Consider the following 21,132-nt stretch of genomic DNA (forward strand, 5'->3'; position numbering starts at 1 on the left):
CCATTTCCATCTTTCTGCTGACCCCATTTGTGTCCACATGCTTGTTTTCTTGGCGCTAAGCACTAATCTAAATCTGCTCTCTTATCATGCTCATATTTTCCTGTTTGCTCACTTCTGCCCTGTCTCAATACACCCCCCTGTGGCTGCATCATCTGTGCAATGTCATTTCTAAATATCAATCAAGGTCCGCAACATTTAAAACCTGTTTGTGACTCTCTTATTGGTCAAACAGTATTGGCAAGCCACAATATACAAATAATGAAAACTGTTATAGAACCTTCTTTTAGACTTGGATCAATATGAAAACAAGATAAGTAAATGTGCTGTTGTGTGGCTCCGTTTTTGGTTGCCCTTGAATAAAAGCCAGGGGACATGAGAAAGTAATCATCTGTGTTCTCAGAGGCAGACAACTTAACTAACAAGCTGTGTGCCATTTTTCTGTCAGACAGCAAGCAGAAGCCTCTGAGCTCTAAAATGTGCAGTTTAAGTCATTCTGCTGTATAGTATTATACCCATATGCAATTAAACTGGTTGGTGCCCAAAACTTACAATCACAAATAAAAAAGAGCACACACATTCACTTGATGTACAAAAAAAAAACTCTGTTCTGTAAAAAAAAAAAAAAAAAAAGTGAATAAAAATTCTTCAAGGCCAAAATGATGTCAGATCTTGCTCATTTATTAACTGAGAGGTTGAACATGGCATACAGAGATAAGGTTATTTTTTTCATGGCAGGAAAAGAGGCAGGGGGAGTGAACACATTCAAAGGTGGGTGGGAGAGGAGGGGGGTGCATGGAGGGACAGAGGGGTTAAGGTATAAATGCAGTGAATGACACATCATTCACGTCCAGTCTGGTCGTAGGACGGCTCGAGTCAGCCCCGAGATGATTAGCCTGATTGTTCTCACACTCCTGGGCGCTGCAGGTAAAGCACATCTGAAGTATGTGCAAAGGTTTCAGAAAAATAAAGAATTTTAACTAAATATTAAGCATTTTACATTTCCTTCACACCACAGCTGCAGCCCCTACGGATGACAGGATTGTAGGTGGCTACCAGTGCGCAGCCCACTCCCAACCCTGGCAGGTGTCTCTCAATGTTGGCTACCATTTCTGCGGCGGCTCCCTCATCAATGACCGGTGGATCATCTCCGCTGCTCACTGCTGGCAAAAGTTTGTATTACATCCACATATTCAGAAGCCTTGAGATGAACTTCAGGGCCAACATAATTAAAATAATTTTCTTCTTTGCCTCTCCTCCAGCCCCTTTTCCCAGATTGCTGTGCTGGGTGACAACCACATCTGGATGCACGAGGGCACGGAGCAGTACATGTCAGTGGATGCCATCTACTGGCATGAGAGTTATGACTACAAGACGCTGGACTATGACATCATGCTGATGAAGCTGGCACACCCCGCCACCATCAACCAGTATGTCAAGCCTGTCGCCCTGCCCAAGGCCTGCCCCACACCTGGGGACATGTGCACGGTGTCCGGATGGGGGAATATCTACTCTGACCAAGGTGAGGTAAACCTGATCTTGACACTGAAAGTCAGGAAAAAGTGTGCTCATAATAATAATTCTGCTGTTTCATGTTTTTGAGATAACCTAAGGAAACATAATGTGACACACAAGGCCTTTAACAAAACACTGATTATTGAAACATCAGAACGGTATTTCTCAATCTGTTCTTTGAAGGGCAAGCTTGACAATCAAATGCAAACTAGAAGGTTATTTTTAGATGTTCATCTCCTGAAAGAGGAAAGCTTCCCTGTGCTCACCTTAAATGTAAGTTTGTTGTGTCAGTACGAGCCTGACGAAGGAAATGTGAAGCCTCAAGTGCAAATACACTGGAAATTGACTTTTCAGTGAAGTAGGAAAACTCTTGTTTCCAATAGTTACACTTCTGAAATGAAAAATATTTGCATATTCATAGATTATGCAGTTTTCAAGGAGTGAGATGGGGTAAATGTAATTTTAGGAATTTTTAACCAACTAAGTGAGCTGTTTTGTGTGGAAAACATATTATAGTTCACAGCAAACTAAGTTTGTCTCCAACATGTCTGGAGGAGAAATTTAACTTCATTTGAAAGCTTATGTGTTTGATGAATAAATATCTGCAAACAAGCTTCTAGAACCTTTTAAAAAACCAATATAACACCTCTCTAATTTGATAAACTTATTATGGCTGCCACTCCAAAAACCAAACAGCTTTCTTAGCTCTATAAAAGTTGACATTTTGAAGCTAATCACACATATTTTCAGGTGATGTTGTTCACTTAAGGTAAAAAAACTGATCCAACTATTCTCCAACCATTATCTTTCTTTTTTGTTCTTGTGTGCAGTGTTTAACCCATTTTACCTCCAGTGCGTGGAAGTCCCCATTCTGTCTGTCAAGGACTGTGAGAGCTCCTACCCTGGCGGGATTACTGACCGCATGGTGTGCGCTGGATACCTGGAGGGAGGCAAGGATGCCTGTCAGGTATTTTCACACAATTACACAGCACATTAAATAAGGCTTACGTGATCAGTGAACATGGATTAAAAAATTACTGAGCATGATAATGAGACGATAGGCCTAAACTCCCTTCTCTTCCTCTCCCCTGCTTAGGGTGACTCTGGTGGTCCTCTGGTGTGTAATGGCGAGCTGCAGGGTATTGTCTCTTGGGGCCAGGGCTGCGCTCAGCCTAACTACCCGGGAGTTTACACCAAAGTCTGCTCTCTGATGCCCTGGATCAATGACATTCTCTCCAGATACAGCTAAGCTGTGATCTCCCATCACAGAACTGCATGAGAGGGGGAAAATCAGAGTGAGATTGAGATTGAAGGAGACAGAGACAGGAGGTGGTGGTGGGTAATGTCAAAGAAAAGCAGTGGGAGAGCGACAGAGAGAACCACAAAGGGAAACTATGGGAAAGAAAGATGTGTTTAGTCAGGGCACAATCAATAAAATCTTTTTGTGATGCACCAGTGTGTTTATCATTGTTGACAATACTGTTACTGCTCCCAGTGCAGATACTCATGGGCAACTATGTTAATCAAAACATTTTTGAATACTTTATTTCAAATCAGTGGTGAGATTTTCACCAAAACAAAAATAAAACAGGCAAACAGTGGCAGCTAATGTCTACTGCACCATAAAGATTCAAAGAATTGCATCAGCTTGTGAGAAACTCCAGCACATTGTGTGTGAATGAGTTTTGCCTATCCATAAACCCATTAATCAAACAATCACTCCTCAGGATTTTCACCCAAACAAGACAAATTAACACAAACTGCTGCTTTAATCTGTTAATGTGTGCACAAAATTGGTGTTTAGAATTCAAGTGCTGTATGAAAAGCGTTGATGAGGTTTTGTCAGTCTTTTACTTTTGTTGGAGCACATGAACACTGCCCTCATTTTGATTTTCTGTCTCCTGAATGCTGAGTGCTTTAGACATATGGAAAGAAAGGGCACAGATGTTGCAACTCCCCATTTATCAATGTCAGAACACTACAAGAGTCTGAAATAGAGCCAGACTTAAAACACTGAAATTTGTCCAACATGTTCACTTCAGGACTGAGAAGTTGGTCACAAGTCCTTTAACAAAAAGAGGAACCAAGAAAAGAACAACAAAAGAACTTTTCTAATGCAGAGCATGATCTTCTTTGTAATCAGTCATGGGTTTGGTGATTCAAAAGTCATGTGGCTAAAGAAAAATCAGACTAAAACAATGAACATGTTTTACAAAGTCAAAGATAATACAAGTAGACTTCAAGAAGACTTCAGATTTCCAAAGTCCTAAGCCAGTTTAGAGTGGTAATCAATCTGAAACTGTGCACTGTGACCATAATTAATTAAAATTAAACCCTCTGATACCTTTTAGAAAAATTATGCACGTGGAGCTAAATGCTTTTTTTTTCTTCTCATATAATACTTTACTATTTCAGTAAGAAACTTAATGTACTTATTTACAGTATATCCTGAGCCTGACTTTATCAATTGTAAATAACTGCTAGTTATGTGATCATGTTTACATTTCACCTTGTTGAATGTCACTTTTGAATATTTACCTGCACGTCTCACCGTTGCTTCTCACACCATATGAAGTGCTTTATTCCCAGTTCTGACGACGCTGCGTGTAATTAATACTCTCCTCTTTCACATGAGCGCGCTCGCAGCCAGATGAATAAACCCAGAGTTAACTGAGCCAGTTGATAACCAGCTTCGTGTTATCCAGGATGGCCAATGTTAGGCTCGATGAAGCCGGAATAACGAAAAGGTATCCTGAAAATGTTGAACTTGCTTCGAGTAGAGGCCTCTGGTTGGCCTCTACTCCGAAGCAAGTCCATGCAGGTATGACGAAAAAATGTCAGGTAAACCAAAAAAAATCCACGTAGAAAAAAAAAAATAAGAAGAATGAATTTTTGTATTAGCGAAACAAAAAAAAAAACCCAAACCCAGAGAAACACGGGGATCGACGAGAAAAGAAGCGACGGGAACACAGAGGCTTAAAAATACACGAAGAGGCGGAGGTAAATGACAACAGGTGGAACACATAGGGGCGGGGCGGCAAACACAAAGGCGGGAAAAACAAACAAAGACAGGAAGTAAATCCAGAACAGATACACAAGGGGTGTAACAAATGCAAAAATAAAAACAGGAAACAGTCAAAAAGAGTCCAGAAAGAGTGGCTGAGGGGGTCGATCATGGCAGAACCGCACATTTGATGGTGTACTGAGGCATTAAATCTGTGATGTTCCTAAAACCTTCAGCCTCCACTGTAAGAGAATGAGAAAGAAAAAGGTTTTTTGTTTTTGTTTTGTTTTTTTTCAGCAAAAAAAATGGGGAACTGATGCAATAAAAGCTTTAAGTCTGTCACATTTTTTGACTGATCACCTGTCAGTGTCATTCAGAAGAAAAGGAATCATACCTGCAGGTTGTCAAAGTGCTGTCACAATGTCACAAACATTATGGCGTTCAAAAACACTGCAATTACCTTTACTTTTCAACAAGACAGGAAATGTCATGCTCGCCGCAGTTGCCTTGTTTTCTTGTTGGTGAAAGGTTGGTTGAAGCTGCTGGTTGAAAATCAGCCATCAGCAGTCACCTATGTTGAAATGATGGCACATATCTTGTTTGACACTTTTGCAGCAAGCAATAGACTGCCTGAAATCAATCACTGGACAGTTGCACAGAAATGTCTCCCATCTGTTCTCCACAGACAGAGAAGATTGCAAAGCACCTGCTGCTCTGTCCAGGAACATGGGCTCTCCCTCTTCATCATTATCACTGTGACACAAGACACAGAAAAAGATGAGATGATGAAATGGAAAACGACAGGAAGACAGATTAGTAAACCAACGACAAAATTTAAAATTTAAAGTCCCATTTAAACAGTGTTTTGCATATGCATATGCAATTAATTTATTCATAATTCAAATGCAGGGAAATGAAATTTAATTATTAATTGGCAACAGCCACAGCAGACATCCATCATCTGATGAGTTGTGAGACTTTTAGTACTGTGAATGTGGGGATATACCTGCACAATGTCTACAGGAACCTTAAGCTATATGTCAAATACATTTAAAGAACAAGACCATTACATTTTGGATTCAAATGATTATAACAATTATTGTAACACAACCGTTAATTCTATAAATTATATCATATGCCATGCAACATTTTGGAGCCAGGTTTGAAACATCAACTGTGGATGCTAGGAAAGGTCTGAGGAAAGAGCAGTTACTGTTCTGATGTGGATATTGGATAGTGCAACACTTTGTTTGCCATACTTATTTAATAGCAGGCAGGGCTTGTGACACCATTTGATGTTTCTCTTTTTTACCCTTTAATCCACTTTAATTTCTTACAACAAAAAGGAAAAATGTGTTCTGTATATCACGATTGTTCAGTTAGATGATAATTGTCAGTGATCAGTGAGAAATACAGTGTGTTCAGAGAACTTTGTGTCACATCATCATCATCATCATCATTATCTGCAGCTTATCCGGGGCCGGGTCGCAGGGGCAGCAGTCTAAGCAGGGACGCCCAGACTTCCCTCTCCCTGGCCACTTCCTCCAGCTCTTCCGGGGGAACCCCGAGGCGTTCCCAGGCCAGCCGAGAGACATAGTCCCTCCAGCGTGTCCTAGGTTTTCCCCGGGTCCTCCTCCCGGCGAGACATGCCCGGAACACCTCCCTAGGGAGGTGTTAATAGCTTTTAATAGACCACCACATTTTCAGAGGAACAATTAAGACTTTTGTGAAATTATTGCACATAAAAAAGTAGATTCAGATAATATGCTTTAAATTTTTTATTTGTCATGTTGTCCAGTACAAAAGATGGAACATAAGCAGCAAATGATGTTGAGCTGCATGACTGAACTTGTTTGTTTGGATCACTTAGTAGCTGGCCATGGTGTTCTCCAGCCAGTCGTTGAAGATACAGACCTAAAAATGAAGAAGACCAGAGTTAGATCAGTTAACCAGGGTGTAACTGGAGTCCAGACAGCCAGAGTAAAGCTAAACTGGATGCAGTGAGTTGATTAAATATGTTGAAATTTACCTTGGCGTAGACACCAGGGTGGTTCTTCTCAGCACATCCGTAGCCCCAGGACACAACACCCTGCAGCTCACCGTTGCACACGACGGGGCCACCAGAGTCACCCTGAGAGACAAAGAGAATAAAGAGCGTAAAATTACTCAGAAAACTTTTCTTTTAAACTCAACAAGGTATACCAAGTAGAGAACACAGTGGCCTATGTATTCATGCCTGAACACTGAACAATTACATACCTGGCAAGAGTCCTTGCCGCCCTCCAGGTATCCAGCGCAGAACATGGCATCGGTGATCATGCCAGGGTAGGAGTTCTCACAGTCTTTGTCAGACAGGATGGGGATCTCCAGGCACTGCAGCTTGTTCCTGTCAGCAGCTGGAGAACGAGACAGATTTAAAGGAAACTGGAACTGCAGTAAAAATAAATCCACATGTTGACAGAACAATGCAGGACTTATTACTCACTGGCGCTCATGGTGTTGCCCCAGCCAGAGACTTTGCACATGGTGCCAGCGGGGGCACAGCTGGTGGGCAGAGCCACGGGCTGCACATACTGGTTGAGGGTGGCGGGCTTGCTCAGCTTGATCAGCATGATGTCATTGTCGATGTTGTAGGAGCTGTAGTTGGGGTGGCGGATGACACGGGAGGAGCTGATGAACTGCTCGGTTCCCTCGTCGACCCTGATGTTGTGCTCGCCCAGACGCACCTCCACACGGCTGGAGTGGAAAGGGAGAATTTTTGGCATCTGAACTTCATGGTACTAGTTAAAAACATATTAATTCCTGCCTGCAAAATTTTGTAATATTCAAGAGTAACATACGACTTGTAGCAGTGAGCGGCAGACACAACCCAGTTCTCGTTGACCAGGGAACCTCCACAGAAGTGGTAGCCAGAGTTCAGAGACACCTGGTGGGGCTGGGAGTAGGGCTTGCACTCATACCCTCCGACGATCTTGTCGTCCTCGGTGGCAACTGAAAACCCATGTGTTGACCAGTTAGTTGTTTGCTTCTGCTCTTTACCAGCAACAATGAAACATCTTTGAATGCAAAATGCACTTTTTCCTGATTTCCAGTCTAACCCTGAAGGTGTCCATTCTGCATTTGAGTACTGATGATGATCAATACACTGTTAGCAGAAAACAAGGCAATCTGCTCAAATAAAACTTCACACTTACAGGCAGCTCCGATGAGCAGAACGAAGACCAGGGACCTCATGGTTGCTGTGTGATCCTGTCGATGAGAGGACTTCACCTGGATCCGTAGTTTATATCCACAGTCAGGAGAGGTGCCCTGCTCTCCACCCATCCTCATTGGTCAGTGAGGAGCCAATCCCTGCAGCAGGATGTTAGGGTCAAGTGATTCATTTCCAGAATGACATTAAAAAAAAAAATACACTTTTTATTTTAGATGTGAGGATGGCTTTCTTGTCAGTGAATTCTGAAAAATCATGAGGGAAAGTATGAACATGGGTCACTCTGAGCCTCTATTATGTCTTAATTAAATTGACAAGAACAGTGACATGAAGGAATTAACCATTTCAGCGCACAGCAAACAAACACCTGGTTCATAATGAAGCACAAGTACATTGTGCTAGTACTTTGTATTACACAGTTATCTCTCTTACTTCTATTTTGTTAAAAGTTTGAATCCACCACCTGTTAGGTGAAAGTTGGATCGTGTGTTTCTCCGGTCAGATTGCACAGGTACACAAGACACCTCTATATTTAGATGCGTGTGAACACAGTGTCTCACAGCTGTGTGTTTCTCAGCACCTGTTACTTGAAAACTAAATTCAGATATGAGGGCTGAGGTTACCTTGAGAAAGAAATCATAAACTTTGTAATATTTTTGACAAGGCAGTTTCAATAGGCAGAAAGCAATGGTGGAGGGTGGCACTCAGATGAGTAATAGTAGTAATACCACCAACAATTCGAAAATATTCTGTCACAATTAAAAGTCCTACAAGTAAAAAAAAAAAAAAAGTATTACTGGTAAAATGTACTTCAATTATTTAAGGTACTCACATGGCCCATTTCAGAGTTAAATTATAGAGCCCCAAAGGTCCCAAAAGTTTTGTTGTGCAAGTTACAACGTCATCATTCTTAAAAGTGCATGTCACCTCATCCAAGTGTAGCTTTGCACAACTCCAACTAATGAGCACACTTAACCGAAAATTAAAAAGACAAATGAATCTGTTTACTTTTTACACAAAAAAAAAGTTTTTAAAACTTTTCAAGCACATGATTGAACAGCTTGTCCCCCTCACTGTGTAACTGTCAGTCTTTACAGTTTGAGCACTTAGAGAGGGAGGTAGTATCCACACAGACCATTGTCAGTGGACTTAACTCTTTTCACCTCTTTGGACATACATTGCATTTCATTGATAATAATGCAGCACATTTCATAAGTTAATTTTGTATGTAATATAATACCTCACAAAGGAAAGTAGTTAAGAAAAAAGTATAATAGTTACCTTTAAAATGTCGTGGAGTAGAAGTACCTGAGTACCTGTACTTAGTTACCTTACTTTAGTGGCACTGGTAGAAGATACAAGATTTTACATCTTAAACGTATAATAATGACATCAACACAAAGCAATGTGAATAAATACAAAGTAACGAACTAAATGAGTGAATATTATGGAAAAAAAAAAAGTTTGTAGAGCAGCCTAATGATACAAGTATGTTCTGAGAAGTGACTCAAAAATGAAATGGACAACATGGCAGCATGAAGTCCTCAGGCAAGAACAGATATAACTCAGAAAAATGTTTGTTTTTTCTTTCAGTCCACACTGGGCTCATAAATCTTACTCAAAGAGAATAAAAACTACTTTTAACCACTACTAACTCATACTTATAAACTTATATTGCACTGCAGTTCAGCTGGTCTCAGAGTGAAGAAGCTAGAAGTTATATATCTTTATATGTTGACACAAGAGATGGTGAGGTCATGGTTGGGTTGGGTGTTTTGTAGAACTACTTCTTGGATGTCTGTGTCCTTAATATCAGCCCAGGACAAAGGGATGAATAAGAACTTAATCACTTTACAATTATTGCTGAAAACTTCCATAGATCATCTAAATAAGAAACTTATGCTACAGTCATTGCATTAATTAGGCAAAAAATTTTAGATGGAGAGAAAATAAGTTCACAGCATACATAATACTTCATATTTATATATAACTCTTTATTTGTAGTAGTTCACAAAATATGGTGTTTGAACTGTCAAAAATTTTGTTTTCTGTCTGATGTGGAAGCTGAATAGTAGAGTTAATAGCTGGCCATTGTGCTGTGCAGCCACTCAGTCTGCACACAGACCTGAAAATGGAAAGACATTAGTCAGTTTGTTACAGACAGTGTAATATTTGCTTTATGTTATATTTTCAGTTGATGCTATGAAATGGTACCTTGGCATAGACACCAGGGTGGTTCTTCTCAGCACAGCCATAGCCCCAGGACACAACTCCCTGCAGCTCACCGTTGCACACAACAGGACCACCAGAGTCGCCCTGATAAGGAAAGAGAATTACTTACATTACAAACCATTACCATACTGCTTCATTAGGGTCATGCTAATAGAGCAAATTTCAATTAGAGAGGAGTGAAAAAAAATGTGAAAATACACTGATAGAAAATAGCAGAGATGCAAACCTGACAGGAGTCCTTTCCTCCCTCCAGGTATCCAGCACAGAACATTGTGTGGTCAATCATGCCGGGGTAGGAACTGTGACAGTCCTCATCAGACAGGATGGGAATTTCCAGACATTGCAGCCTGTTACTGTCTGCAGCTGCAGCAAGAAAATAGAAGAATGAATTGTTAGAGGCTGCAGGCAAATTGTTATATTGTTAATATACAGACATATCTAAGTTAGTCTGAAATAACTGTTTTCAATGAGATTTTACTCACTGGAGCTCATGGTGTTGCCCCAGCCAGAGACTTTGCACATGGTGCCAGCGGGGGCACAGCTGGTGGGCAGAGCCACAGGTTGCACATACTGGTTGAGGGTGGCGGGTTTGCTCAGCTTGAGTAGCATGATGTCATTCTCAAGAGTATAGCCGTTGTATTTGGGGTGTTGGATGATATGGGAAGCACTGATGAACTGCTCACTGCCCTCAGTGACTCCAATGTGGTGCTCTCCCATACGCACCTCAATACGGCTGAAAGAGATAGAGGATGGTGGATGCTTGTTTTTCCATGTTTGCATTTTTTTTTTCCCCGGTCAAATCAATAAGTTAGGCCTAAAATATCTAGAGTGTGCTTACGACTTGTAGCAGTGAGCAGCAGACACAACCCAGTTCTCATTTACCAGGGAGCCTCCACAGAAATGGTAGCCAGCATTCAGAGACACTTGATGGGGCTGAGAATGAGGCGTGCACTCATACCCTCCGACGATCTTGTCATCCTCGGTGGCAACTAAACACAGATGTGAGACAGATGGAAACAGATATTAGTTTGACTGCAGTAGTGTAGATACACAAAAGTATACAAGAAGTGAAAGTCAGTCTTCTTTACAAGTACTGTACGACTCACAGGCAGCTCCAATAAGCAGAACAAAGACCAGAGACCTCATGGTTGCAGTGTGATTCTGTCAGTTCAGAATCCCTGACTTATACCTACTCCAGGTTGCCTGATTGGTCCAGTAATTGCCAGTCAAAATAAAAAAACACAAATCTTGATAGTGAGGTACTGACCACCAGACGTAGACGGTTCATTCCAGGTGATTGACCCTTGAGTCTGGGAGTCACAGGCTTGTGGTCCAAAAACATTCAAACTAATTTGGCTGAAACAGCTGCATTATTCACACAATGCCTTTACACAAGGCTGAGCCACTGATCAGAAGCATTAGCCAGCAAAATAAAATATCTAAGCTGGGAGTTCATCAAACTTTATGCACAGCAAGCCTAACAAAATTACTGGAACAGAATGGGTGTATATGTTATATTAAAACATAACTAACCCATTCAGAGATCTGATTTCTTTTTTCTTCAAGTCTGAATAATCACTCTGCTGGAAAGTAATACAGCAGTTCATTTCATTTTTCTAATCGCTGTTTGACAGTTTTCAGTTATAAAATGGCTGAATGCTTCTCTATTAAAATATACGTTTAGGTAGACAGTGGAAGTTTCAGTGCTAATTGCTGTGTGTTACAGTGATTTCATGTCTTGGTGTTGATTGTCTCTTATCACTTCAATGAGTCAAATGTTGTTTTAAGTGTTCTATCTAAAGACACATGGGTTGGCTTTTCCGTGAAAGCCACATTCAGCAACTGCGGCTGTGAACCAAGCCATCTGCTGAGCTGCAGACATGTCTTCACAGCACAACTCCATCCATGTCAAGGTTAATGAATAGAAAATATCTCCTGTTCTAAATATAGATTTATAGACTGTGCTCTGCAACAATGTCACATGGAAAATTTAGTTCAGAAATAGTCACAGCATCAAAACAAACTGTAAACTAGTCAATGCAGATTCCAAGAGAAATGGTAGTTTTTGTTCTTCAGAAAAGTGAAGCAATATTAGCAAATTAATTTGAGAGATCAATCAATCCATGTCGTGTGGCTAATTCTTTTTCATATGAATGCAGAACTTTGCTACATTAAATTTGTGCTCCCCTTGTGTTTCCCTTTTTAAAATTGCAGTTAACATGGTTCTTTAAAGGTTCGTAAATTAAACAATTTAAGCCATACAGGATGTCAGTGCAGACCACCTGACAGCCAACAAAATGTTTGCTTTTCCAATACACAGAAGAATTTCTCCAGGGCCCTGATTGGTCAAAAATAATGGCGAGAGGTGTGTTCAGCAGGGAAAGGGGAAGGGGTACCTTTCTATATAAACCAGGACTCCAGGTGAAGTCCCCATTCGACAGGATCACACTGCAACCATGAGGTCTCTGGTCTTTGTTCTGCTCATCGGAGCTGCTTGTAAGCAAATGTCTTTCTGCTTGTATTCATTAGTTATAATAAGTGAATTATAAAAGAATTCACTTGGTTGCTGATGGTTTGGCCTGCTTTGTGTTTTCAGTTGCCACCGAGGACGACAAGATCGTCGGAGGGTATGAGTGCAAGCCCTACTCCCAGCCCCACCAGGTGTCTCTGAACTCTGGCTACCACTTCTGTGGAGGTTCCCTGGTCAACGAGAACTGGGTTGTGTCTGCCGCTCACTGCTACAAGTCGTAAGCACAGTTAAATCTTACAAAATTTTGCAGGCAGGAATGAATATGTTTTTAACTAGTACCATGAAGTTCAGATGCCAAAAATTCTCCCTTTCCACTCCAGCCGTGTGGAGGTGCGTTTGGGCGAGCACAACATCAGGGTCGACGAGGGAACCGAGCAGTTCATCAGCTCCTCCCGTGTCATCCGCCATCCCAACTACAGCTCCTACAACATCAACAATGACATCATGCTGATCAAGCTGAGCAAGCCCGCCACCCTCAACCAGTATGTGCAGCCCGTGGCTCTGCCCACCAGCTGTGCCCCCGCTGGCACCATGTGCAAAGTCTCTGGCTGGGGCAACACCATGAGCGCCAGTGAGTACTGAGTCCTGCATTGTTCTGTCAATATGTGGATTTATTTTTACTGCAGCTTCAGTTTCCTTTAAATCTGTCTTGTTCTCCAGCTGCTGACAGGAACAAGCTGCAGTGCCTGGAGATCCCCATCCTGTCTGACAAGGACTGTGACAACTCCTACCCTGGCATGATCACCAATGCCATGTTCTGCGCTGGATACCTGGAGGGCGGCAAGGACTCTTGCCAGGTATGTAATTGTTCAGTGTTCAGGCATGAATATATAGGCCACTGTATTCTCTACTTGGTATACCTTGTTGAGTTTAAAAGAAGTTTTCTGAGTAATTTTACGCTCTTTATTCTCTTTGTCTCTCAGGGTGACTCTGGTGGCCCCGTTGTGTGCAACGGTGAGCTGCAGGGTGTTGTGTCCTGGGGCTACGGATGTGCTGAGAAGAACCACCCTGGCGTCTACGCCAAGGTACAACTTTAACATTTATGATAAACAATATAGCTATTTGAAATTTAACTCCCACATTGTGCATGCCCAGTTAAAATTAATTCTATTTTCTGCTGGTTGTCTGTGCTAATAAGCCTCATTCTGTCTCTATTCACAGGTCTGCATCTTCAACGACTGGCTGGAGACGACCATGGCCAGCTATTAAGTCTGATCCTGCGATCACCATCTTATTCTGCTGTCTTTCTTACATCATTCGAACTCCAGTATCGTTGCAGTTTTTGAACAATATGCAGCCATTTTCCATCTAAATCAATAAAGTCTTACACCAAAAGATATTTCTCTTCATTTTTTGCCTGAGTCTTTTCACATCATGAAATACAATATTTTAAAAATGAGGTTTGATTTTTCATCAGCATCTTGATGTGTTTACTCCTGGAGTGGGTCAACTTGTGGAGCATGTACTCTGTAGCAATACTGAGTCCTTACCACAATAGGCCCTGTGCTGCATGTCACTCCCCCTCTCCACTTTCCTTACTGCCTCTCTCTACTGTTGCTATCCAATCAAAAAGCAGAAATGCCAAAAGAATAATCTTAAAAAAAAATTAAGTTTACTCTCTCTCAGACAACAGTAGAAACAAGGTGTATCTAATTCTTGTATCTAATACAAATACTGTATTTTGAGACACAAAATGTTGATGTGAAATTTTGCCATGACAAAAGTGCTATAAAATGTGTTGCATGTAATCGTTCAGAATGAAATTGATGTTCATTAACACAAACAAATATTTTTCCAGCACAGCAAAGTATTATACAAATAAACAGGATTATGACTTAAAGTCAATAATTTTAGAGATACAGTATGTGACTTAAATGCCTACAATACCTCAGGTAGTGTTAAAATAGGTACAAACGCCTCATGTCGAGTTTCTATTCATTTTTATCAGAATTACCTGAACCCTTGTCAAAATTAATGAACTTTGCAAACGGGTCCTTAACTAGAAAGTCAAGTCACAGAATATGCAATATCTAATAAAAGCACTGTTAAATTAAAAATGGTGAGACAAGAAAAAGTGGCAACCGAAAAGAGATTTAACACAGCATCTGAAGCAAAAGCAGAACTAACAAAAACACAAGCTGAGTAACTACAGTCTGGACACAGAGATGAGATGATACAAACAGTCATGGAAATCTGCAAAGGAAAGAATTACAAGAGAATAGACTGGTACTGTGATGCACTTTCTTTTAAATTGTGACAAATGTAATCACACTAGAAAAGAATAATGGAGAAATTTGATAGCTTATTTGGCTACAGAATTTGTGACTGTATATATGTATGTAAGAAAGAAAGAATGTATTTCAGTAGTTGCATAGGAGTGCTTTCCTTACAGTTTTCTCTTCTGCAGGCCAGAGCCAGTCAATGAGTCAGTGTGTGTGTGTGAGAGAGGCTCCACCTGGCACTGTGACTGGGGCCACGTCAATATCAAAATGCTGATTACAATCTGTACCAAACATGCTGTACTCTACTCAAACCAGGCCAGAGCAGCAATGGATCAAACAGCAATAAATCTAACTGTTTTAAGCTACATTTTGTCAAAGCAAAATCCTTCAACGTGAATCCCATTGAAACTATGAATACTAAGCTTTGGCAGAATTTTTAGGAAGTGTGGAAACATTCTTCCATCAGCACTTTGCTGATGCAAAAACTTGGGTGTTTTTGCATGTTTTGATTGGTCAGCAGCACCAGGGGTGTGTTTCAGCAGTTAGCATAAAGTAAAACAGTCGATAAAAACCCAGCATGGGTCCAGGAAAATCGCATCCCCATCTACCACCAGCCAACCATGTGGTCCCTGATCTTTGTTCTGCTCCTAGGAGCTGTATGTAAGTGTAGACCACATTTAGACAGCATAAACATTTAGAGACAATCTCAGAATATATTTACTATATGGGATATATTATGTCTGTTAGAAAAATTGCAAATCAATTAAATGGCCAAAGAAATGTACTTGTATACTTGCAGGGTGACATTTATTTGCTATGCCTTTCATGAAAGGATCAAAATAATATCTTTTGAGCTTTTGTTTTCAGTTGCCTCAGAAGATGACAAAATTGTTGGAGGGCATGAGTGCACGCCTCATTCCCAGCCCCATCAGGTGTCTCTAAACTCTGGCTACCACTTCTGTGGTGGCTCCCTGGTCAATGAGTACTGGGTGGTGTCACTGCTACAAATCGTGGGTGCTCCTCAGCTCTTACTCACTTGCGCACAACTTCTGCTACTCTTTCAGCAAAATGGACATTGTCCTAGGTGATCACAACCGCTGGTTCATGGATGGCAATGAACAGATCATTCCTGCTGCCCGCGTGATCCCTCACCCTAACTACGAGTCCTGGCTGGTGAACAATGACATCATGCTGATCAAGCTGAGCAAGCCCACCGCCATCAGCCAGTACGTCCAGCCTATGGCTCTGCCCACTAGTTGTGCCCTGGCTGGCACTATGTGTGTCCTGTTCTGTGTAATGGCGAGCTGCAGGGTGTTGTGTCCTGGGGCTTTGGGTGTGCAGAAAAGAACCACCCTGGTGTCTATGCCAAGATAAAAAGAAAAAAAATCTTTTCTTTCTCTTTTATGACACTGAAATTTTCGCAAAGCCTGCTGGTCTGCTGTCACATAGAGTTTTCAATATGCCTTTCCCATTTTTTTCACTCTCGCTTGCATCAGACCTGCATTTTCATGGAGTGGCTGCAGGACACCATGGCTTCTTACTGAGTGTGGTCCAATCTGACCTCTGTTACAGCTGTTTACATACTGCAAAATCCTGTGTCAGTGAAACTCTTCTTTTTGAAATGGAGATTGAAATAAAGTGTAACACCCACATTTTTAGTTTGTTCCTTTATTTTGTATCACTCTGTCTCAGTGTCTCTGCTTTTCTGATCTGCCTGGCAAGTGGCCATGTAAAATGAAATGAGGGGAAAATGAACCCAATACTACTTAAAACCTGCAGAGAATTTTATCTTTAAAAAATCATGTTATAACACACATTGAGACCATGGGTCATAACAGACAAACAACAGTTAAAACAGAACAGCATTATTTAGAAATAGCATCAGCACTAAACAATAAATTGGTCTTTATCAATCAGGAACCACAGAAAATAAAACATTTTTTTAAAAAATCATATTGAGCATGATATCACCATTTTTGCAAATTGTTCTAAAACAACTTTGTATTTAATAATAACCAAACAGATAATAACCAAGATATACAGATGTAACAAGTATCCTATATCATGATTTTTTTTTTCATTCATAATAATAATAATAACAATAACAATAAAACTATTTTTTCTTGTGGCTCTTTACTTGTCATTGCTTCCGGCTGCAGAGTTGAGCGGAACTGTACTGCTCTGTGACCAAGTCGGACAAATTTACCGACGCACCATCAATGTCAAACCTAAGACTTCACTGTGAGACAGCTGACCTGAGGATTTGTTCTTATAGTGGGGTGATTGCTCTATTATTTACAGTTAGCTCTGTTTGAAGAGGTTATAGAGGAGAGAGCGTGAGTTCAAACCGCTTATGTAGTTTGTCTTTTCCGTTTCTTTGTCGCGGACTCTCGCAGGCGAATCTCACCAGACAGGATGCGCCTCACGCTGCAAATGTTGATCTCGCATGGCCGGGTGGCCCGGAAGATGGGTCTGGGTCCGCAATCCCGGATCAACATGCTGCGGAACATTTTGACAGGACTGGTTCGACATGAGAGGATAGAAACCACGCTGGCCAGAGCAGATGAAGTCCGCTTCTACGCCGAAAAGGTAGCTAGCTAGCTGCCCAGTAAGCTAATGTCACAGTGTGTAATCCAGAGGTCTAAACTGCTCCACAAAGGGCCCTGTGGCTGCAGGGTTTTGTTCCAAACAAGCAGAAGCACACCAGACTTGACTCATTTAATCAGCTGATCTCAGTCTTCAGACAGTTGATTGGTCAAACTGTGTGCTCTTGATTGGTTAAAACAAAAACCTGCAGCCACATGGCCCTTTTATTGGACACCTGTGGTGTAAGCAGTTCTAATTAGATAAAAGAAAACAGCACATAAGTTACATAAGACACATATTTGGTTCTCAAATGTAGTTGTTAGTTGTGAAGGATCAATATTGGCCACCAGACACATGGAGAAGGTTTTGTCTGTAGAGGTTTAGCTTGGGAGAAGAAACGTGATCAAAATGAATAAATAAAAGTAACTACATGACTATGATAGTGAAAACTCACTTAACGACCAAGCAGTTCAGTATTTTTGTGTGCACATTTAATTAAAAGAAAAAAATGAAAAGAAATACTTACTGTTTGTATGTTAATTTTCTTGGTTTGTATTCCCTAGCTGATTGATTATGCCAAAAAGGGAGACACTGATGAGAAGGCGATGAAAATGGCCAGTTTTTGGCTGACGGTACGTGTCTTCAACTCCAACTTTGTGAAGTTAAAACCTGTGTCGTTCTTAAAGTAAAACAGTTGATGTGAAGTCATTGTTTAGTTTGAGTCTGTTTTTTCTCCTCAGGAAAAGGATCTGGTCCCAAAGCTCTTCAAGGTCCTTGCCCCGCGGTTTGAGACTCAGCCGAATGGTTACACACGGATGGCACGCATCCCCAACAGACAGAACCTGGACAGAGCTAAGATGGCCGTCCTGGAGTACAAAGGCAACCCCTTCCCGCCTCTCTATCCTGTGAAAAAGGAGAATGAACTGACTCTCATCAACCAGCTGCTCAAAGGCTACAGAGAGGACAGGGCACAACAGTTAGCAGCAAAATCATAATTCATACCATGGTGTTGGATAAATGTTCGCTGAAGGTTGATGGTTGGATGCTGAAATGCACTGAAGAGTCACTTGCAGATTGTGGCCTATAGAGACTGATGCATTTCTTCAGCAGAAGAATGGCTCAAAAGCTACGGTGTAAATTGAAGCTTAGAACATTTCTGTATGTTCTAAGCAATGGGTTATGTATTAATAAACTTGATTTCCCAACAAAAATAACAGGTATTCCCTTTTTGTCTTTGGATACTAAACTATCCAGATTTGCCCTTGTTGCTTAACATTAGCTCACAACAGGGGAAAATTCTCTTCTTGTATCCATTTAATAATTGAATAGTGCTTTTTTCCCTGAAATTCTAGCAAGCAACTAGACAAATGTAGACAGTTCAAAAAATTGCTTACATATTTTAATACAGTCGGAGTGTAGATAAGCAGCAACAAAAACCAACACAGAAGTTAACAGGCCTTGTTCACAGCATATATTTTAACATGTATGAAAAGCACAGGTGTAACTTAGAACATTAACACTGGCCTCACTGCAAGACGTACGTGGAAACATTAATGTTATTAACTACACTGTGCTGTTCACTCAGTGTGCAGCGTATCTGCAAGTCTTAAAAATCAGTGAACTGAGTTCCCTCAGAAAATGCCATACAAGTTATTGAAATCTTAAATTTCATTCACAAAAGTACTGAATATTTTTTCTTGCCTGTCCTCACACAAAATGATTCCTGAACTGATCACAAACTGCTACCAAACAATGTAACAAGTATGAATTTTTATCAAAGATTCAAACTTGTGGGGCTGATTAAACTGAAAGCCATTTGTAAATTTAGTCACTTACTGGAGAGTAAGTACAGACGGGAACAGTTTGTTGTGACTCTGCACTTCAGCAGTCACAGACCGGCACGCTGGCAGTGACTGTGAAATAATAAGGTTAGCCTACATCAAATTGTGACCAGCCTGGAGTTTGTCCCTGTGGTGTTTTACTTTAATGGCCTCTTGTAATGAGAACAGATTCTAAAAGTTGATTTATAGATATTAGATTTCCCTCTTTGGACACATGCCCTTGTCCTAACTGGAACACAAACAGCCTCGCTTATTAACGCAGGAGCCAAATAATACACATACCCACCAAGGCCTCTAATAAAACCATATTTTTTTTATTTTGGCAAAAAGTGTATATGTACAGCATATTTAGAATTGTCATTTGACACCATTAAAATGCATCTGAACAGTGCTTCAGTGATGTGCTCTTAACCAGATCGCTCTGAGTAGCCTAAAAGCTGTGCTGTTTTCTATCATGCATACATAATCTCTTTTCTTCAAGGTCTCTCCCCCAGTGTGTGTCCCAGTCCTGTAATTTAATGTCAATAGCTGTAAAGTTGAAGCGGTGATGCGGTATCGGTAATCCTGTCTGTTAGTCGAGTCATTCAGTGTCTACTCAGTCAAGTTATGGCAACTGTAACAACAGGCAACAGCAGACAAAATGGCAGACATGCCAAATATAAACCCAACATATAATCAGAAATAACGACTAGTACTCTAATTCAAGTATCATTCTGTTTCACAGACTAAGTTACATCTCTGACTGCACTCTTACAAGTTACACACCACAGTCCTAACATCCTAAAGTACTCCATTACAGCAAGATTGCCACTGATAAACCTGTGGACTATTAGCTGATACCACCGATTTTGTGAATCAGAAAAAAATGAATGGTCAAGATAAAACTGCTGATTTTGTTTGTGTCCTTTCACAGATTTTTTTTCCGTTTCTGAATTGCAGGAAGCTGGTGATAAACTCGGTTTCAGTGACATTCTTACATGAATAATCAGCTTCAGTAAATTCAATGTTAAATTACGTCGACTAAGCATGATACATTCCCTAAAATGTCCAGACAGTCGACGCCATCTTCAGACTGTATTTACAGGTGTATGCATCTGGAATACAACTTGATGTGGTGTGAATATAGGTTTTAAAGCAGTCTTATAAGGTGACATCATCACGAATAAACAGACTAAGACCAGGAACATTAAAGTGCTCCATGCAGGACAGACAGAATGTACAGTTGTGTTGCTGTTTTCACAGTTCATCTACAAGGTTTTTTTTTTTGTTTTGTTTTTTTTTTGTCATAGCTCAATGTTAGGGGATACAAAACTAGAAATATTTGTTCAGCTTTTCGTACAATTTGAACCTTCAGGTGCGAAAAGCAGACAAATACAATATTCATGTTTCAGGTACTAGACAGGGGTGAGGATGAAGTTACTTGTTTTATTTTAAAAAAAGGAAGCCTCCTGCTCTTCAATCATGAATGTGTTGTAGATGGAAGCCGAGACAGTTCGACAAAGGTGTACTATAGTATTCCAGTAACTTGAAAGTCACCCCTGTCCTTGTGCTGTATTGCATCAGTACATTCACCAACGTCTACATACACAGAAATGACATTTTTGAGCAGGCAGATTCTGCAATTCAGTGAAAATTTTACCAAAACCAATATAGTATAACACTGGTCTTCATATTATGTTTCAAACGGCACAAGAGGGTTTTGTTTGGAATTTATCAGAACAGAATTTATCCTGTCAAAAATATTCTAAAGCCTATTGTATGTATTTACAAAAGTACAGATTTCAATACACACAATAAGCGAATATTGTATGATCACGTGGAGTACATATATCAGCTTTTTGGACAGGAAGTACAATACAAACATGCGTGTTTTACGAGTACCTAGAAGTGCCCACAGTAAACGTGACATTTTACATTTACACATCAGCATATCAATCCAGAATAACCAGCGACAATGAAGGCATATTAGAATATAAATTAACCCAACAAACTTC

The 21,132-nt window shown here is 40.6% G+C and overlaps 4 protein-coding genes and 1 pseudogene across 6 annotated transcripts; 3 read left to right on the forward strand and 2 right to left on the reverse strand.

Annotated features, from left to right (window-relative positions):
* Positions 1-850: 850 nt before the first annotated feature.
* On the forward strand, positions 851-13,824 carry LOC121185552. Its single transcript, XM_041043772.1, has 14 exons — positions 851-924; positions 1,016-1,169; positions 1,260-1,519; positions 2,343-2,479; positions 2,609-2,756; positions 6,556-6,672; positions 7,025-7,293; positions 12,174-12,192; positions 12,381-12,455; positions 12,556-12,706; positions 12,810-13,060; positions 13,150-13,286; positions 13,413-13,514; positions 13,651-13,824. Exons 1-14 carry the CDS (start codon positions 885-887, stop codon positions 13,696-13,698), a joined length of 1,908 nt encoding a protein of 635 aa, XP_040899706.1. The 5' UTR covers positions 851-884; the 3' UTR covers positions 13,699-13,824.
* Positions 6,280-7,775, reverse strand: LOC121186513 (trypsin-2). Its single transcript, XM_041045265.1, has 6 exons — positions 7,711-7,775; positions 7,357-7,507; positions 7,002-7,252; positions 6,776-6,912; positions 6,546-6,647; positions 6,280-6,430 (listed from the first exon to the last, which is right to left on the reverse strand). Exons 1-6 carry the CDS (start codon positions 7,748-7,750, stop codon positions 6,383-6,385), a joined length of 729 nt encoding a protein of 242 aa, XP_040901199.1. The 5' UTR covers positions 7,751-7,775; the 3' UTR covers positions 6,280-6,382.
* Positions 9,716-11,108, reverse strand: LOC121186514 (trypsin-1-like). Of its 2 annotated transcripts, none has more exons than XM_041045267.1 (6): positions 11,066-11,108; positions 10,798-10,948; positions 10,442-10,692; positions 10,186-10,322; positions 9,942-10,043; positions 9,716-9,852 (listed from the first exon to the last, which is right to left on the reverse strand). In XM_041045267.1, exons 1-6 carry the CDS (start codon positions 11,103-11,105, stop codon positions 9,805-9,807), a joined length of 729 nt encoding a protein of 242 aa, XP_040901201.1. In that variant the 5' UTR covers positions 11,106-11,108; the 3' UTR covers positions 9,716-9,804. The 2 variants fall into 2 exon arrangements, with proteins under 2 accessions (XP_040901201.1, XP_040901200.1); XM_041045266.1 differs by having other exon boundaries at positions 10,842-10,948; positions 11,066-11,106.
* A 1,479-nt stretch (positions 13,825-15,303) lies between the features above and the next one.
* On the forward strand, positions 15,304-16,338 carry LOC121186515 (annotated as a pseudogene).
* A 568-nt stretch (positions 16,339-16,906) lies between these two features.
* Positions 16,907-18,653, forward strand: mrpl17 (mitochondrial ribosomal protein L17). 2 transcript variants are annotated; one of them, XM_041045269.1, is made up of 4 exons: positions 16,907-16,990; positions 17,108-17,300; positions 17,861-17,929; positions 18,038-18,653. In XM_041045269.1, exons 2-4 carry the CDS (start codon positions 17,127-17,129, stop codon positions 18,290-18,292), a joined length of 498 nt encoding a protein of 165 aa, XP_040901203.1. In that variant the 5' UTR covers positions 16,907-16,990; positions 17,108-17,126; the 3' UTR covers positions 18,293-18,653. The 2 variants fall into 2 exon arrangements, with proteins under 2 accessions (XP_040901203.1, XP_040901202.1); XM_041045268.1 differs by having other exon boundaries at positions 16,919-17,300; positions 18,038-18,648.
* Positions 18,654-21,132: the final 2,479 nt, after the last annotated feature.

This window comes from Toxotes jaculatrix, chromosome 8 (genome assembly GCF_017976425.1).
Source record: "Toxotes jaculatrix isolate fToxJac2 chromosome 8, fToxJac2.pri, whole genome shotgun sequence".
NCBI classification, from domain to species: Eukaryota; Metazoa; Chordata; class Actinopteri; family Toxotidae; genus Toxotes; species Toxotes jaculatrix.